The 3,489-nt window shown below is 38.9% G+C and overlaps 1 protein-coding gene across 1 annotated transcript; it reads right to left on the bottom strand.

The window, feature by feature from the left end:
- Positions 1-843: 843 nt before the first annotated feature.
- On the bottom strand, positions 844-1,758 carry LOC134497340 (olfactory receptor 14C36-like). Its single transcript, XM_063303005.1, has one exon. The coding sequence runs from the start codon at positions 1,756-1,758 to the stop codon at positions 844-846; it is 915 nt and encodes a 304-aa protein (XP_063159075.1).
- Between the last annotated feature and the right edge of the window lie 1,731 nt (positions 1,759-3,489).

The raw sequence follows: 3,489 nt of genomic DNA, 5'->3' as shown, positions 1-3,489 counted from the left end.
GGCTTCTTAAGAAAAGCGGATACCGCTGCCTCCTTAAAGGCAAGCAACACAACCCCCTCCTGCAACAAGGTGTTAATCACCACTTGGACCAAATGTATGCCATCTCTAGGGATGCCTTAACTAACTTATTTTCTGTAAAGCAAGTTTGTTTTAAGTTCAAAGGAAATTAATTCCAGATTCTTTATGACAATTTTCCATTGTTTCATAGAAGTAGTGCATTCCAGCTAATTATTCCAAAATAGGTCATGTATATTTTATACACTTCTGCTTTTAATAAAAGTACATTGACAGCTTAGATCCCAATTAGTATTGGAGAACTTGAGAGACAGCAATGACATCAGGACCAGAGAGCCCAAATAACAAATGCTTAAGTGTTATGAATTGTCCAGAAATGAACTTAGATAAATCACATTCTATTTTATTTTCCACATAATTTTTTAAAACAGCTACAGCAGAACTAAACTGGGCCAAAGTAATAATGTTATTAAAGACAACTTAGGCAGGTACAAACAAAGATGGGTTTTTAAACTGAGCCATTCAATAGTGTAAATATATACTTCATCTGTAAAATAATCAATTAAACATATTTTTCTAGCTCTTCTCAGCCATTTTCGTCTCCTGACCTCCACACGATTGGAATGGCAATGACTTAGGATATGGGATTGTAGCTTACCAGCTTCTCAATGGCTAACATTGATCTAGAAGGAGATGATAAGGCTCTATATGTATCACAGCAGAGTTTCCCTTAGTAATTGTTTTCCCTTCCTGAGAAAACTGAAGGCAAAAGGCATATTATCTTCCATGAGAAGATAATCAAATAGAAAACATAGCTGAAAGAAAATGTCAGAACCGCCACATTTTAGACAGGACAAGTTTAATATTCTTATTTCTCATGCTATAGATGATTGGATTGATCAGGGGTGGAAGTAAGGAATAAAGGACGGTGAATGCTACATCTAAGTAAGTTGGGGTGTTAGAGGGAGGTCTCAGGTAGGCCAGGCATGAAGTTACCAAAAACATGGAAAAGATTATAAAGTGGGGAAGACAGGTAGAAAAGGCCTTCTGCCTTCCTTTCACTGAAGGGATTCTCAACACTGCCTTGAAGATCATGACGTAAGACCCAACGATCAACATAAAACAACCTAATCCTCCAGTGAAACTGGCTACAAGAACGCCAGCTTCAAGTAGATTGAAGCCAGAGCAAGGCAGCTTTAGTAATTGTGGGATTTCACAGAAAAACTGGTTGACAACATTAGAACAGAAAGGGATGGAAAAGGTTCCGGTGGTATGCAACATTCCATAGAGAAGACCTGTAACCCCCACCAGAATCACAATTTTGGTGCAGGCTTTCCAATTCATCACCATCTCATAGTGCAGTGGATTGCAAATGGCAACATATCGATCATAGGCCATGACTGTCAGGAGGGAGAAATCAGAAGCTTCGAAGGAGATAAAGAGAAAGACTTGAGCAACACAACCAAAATAAGAGATGTTTCTGCTGCCCATGAGGGAATTAATCATGGATTTGGGGAGAATGACTGAAACAATGCCCAGGTCCTGCACAGCCAAATTCACTAGAAAGAAGTACATGGGCCTATGCAGTTGATGGTCAAAAGCTACTACAGAGATGATGAGAAGATTTGCTGTAGCAGTTGCCAGGTATAATATGAAGAATAAGTAGAAGTGTAGAAGCTGCAGATGCCGATCTTTTGAGAATTCCAGGAGCAGGAAGTAAGGAACTGTGGTTTCATTATCCATGTTTAAATTATGACATACCTGCAAGAAAAAACCGGTGAGAGATATTATTAGAGAAAAACTTTGTATGTGTGCTACTTATGGCGGCTTGATCTGCAGAAAAAGAGAAGGTGCAAAGCTAGAAAGTAAACACATACTAAAAAGTGTTACTGTGCTGCATGAAGGTGGAGGCTCCTTACTCCTCACTCACACACTCTTAAAGCAAGACAGTGACAAAGACACAGAGAGAGGCAGAATAGTTTTGTGAAAAGATAGAGCTTTGCTTAAGAATATCTTACATGATTTAAATCTCCTCATTGAAACTCTACGTCCACTTTGAATCATTTACTCAAATGTAACACTGAGTTTAACCCCCCCTCCTCAGGTAAAAAAACACACTCCCAGTGGTCAGGTGTTTTTAGTCAGATCTAACACCCTTCTGCTCCCAAAGGAATCTGGCAGGAATATCTAACTGGGAAGTGGGTCCCTTTTTGAAGATGTAGTGTTCCTTCAGTTGTCCCTTCAGCAAGACCCTGGGTACTGTAAGTTCATAAAAATATTATGAAAAAGGACCCTTTGAAGCTAAAACAATGGCAGATGCAGGAAGAAGTTATTTGTGAAAAATAAGGTTGTCAGAGCCATGCATTTTTCCTGGGCATTACTTCTGTTAGTGAGAACAATCTTCATCACCCTGTCAAGGTCTCATCTGCTCTTCCATGAAATGTCTTGTTTAATCAAAAGGAGTCTGAAATACTTCTCCCTCTCTCTCTCTCTTTTTTTGCTTATTTCTTTTACCTCATGTTTTCCCCCAGAAAATATGATCTGTGCTAGTGATCCTTCTGTTCCAGGACATAAATCTCTTACAAAATAAGCTGGAAAACTCATCTCTCTGGGTATCATCACCTCCTCTTCTCACTGCAGATTCAGACTTCATACTTATGACTCCATAGCTCGACACTTAGAAACCTGGTTTTGGGTAGCAATGAATGACAGAAAAATACGATGCCTACCTGGCTGACCTGGGTGTCCATCAGTTTTCTCTCATTTCCCCAGGTACCTCAGCACTAATAGTCCACAGTTAGAATCAAAAGAAAGGAAAAGGGTTGAGTTTCCTATATCTAACACATCCTCTTCCAAATCTGTATTCTAAGGTTAATTTCATGTCTACACAGAATTGGTCTGACTAGAGCAACGTATAAGCCCAAGTAAATATACACAAAATTATCATCTAAATAATCATGCTGCAAACTTCATGAGACCCATGTAGAATGTCATCACCCTTTAGAAAATAATCCCACAAGGAATAATGAGGCAATGCTAGAGATATGTATGCACAAGATAATGATCCCACAAAGTTTTGGTGGAGGCTGATGTAATTCTTCAATTTGATTGTTAAAGATACTTTATTTCCCTGCATTGTCAAGAAAATGTACAGATACACAAAATTATTCTGTCTGTGGGCATCATCCAGGATCAAACATACTTCTAGGTATCTATGATTATGACTCATATTCTGAAAGTTTAGACAACATTTCTTGAAGTTTCTGCAATGCTGGGAAAGAGGTAAAATGGTTTTTCTATCTCAGAACAGTTCCTTCTGGCTGCCATCTATAAAACGCCAAAAGGAAAGATGACATCATGACATAGGACTCATTTTGAAAGATACTAGACATACATATGGGAGGGAGTTTGATGCAGTGTTTAAGGCATCAGGGTAGAAACTGGGAGACTGAGTTCTAGTCCTGCCTTAGGCAC

Source organism: Candoia aspera, chromosome 4 (assembly GCF_035149785.1).
Source record: "Candoia aspera isolate rCanAsp1 chromosome 4, rCanAsp1.hap2, whole genome shotgun sequence".
NCBI lineage: Eukaryota > Metazoa > Chordata > Lepidosauria > Squamata > Boidae > Candoia > Candoia aspera.
The sequence above is the reverse complement of the archived record's forward strand: the minus strand, read 5'-3'. Positions and strand labels throughout refer to the sequence as shown.

What these genes read in the sequence shown, in the direction of transcription:
- LOC134497340 (XM_063303005.1), bottom strand. Translation starts at nt 1,758, where the DNA reads ATGGATAATGAAACCACAGTTCCTTACTTCCTGCTCCTGGAATTCTCA.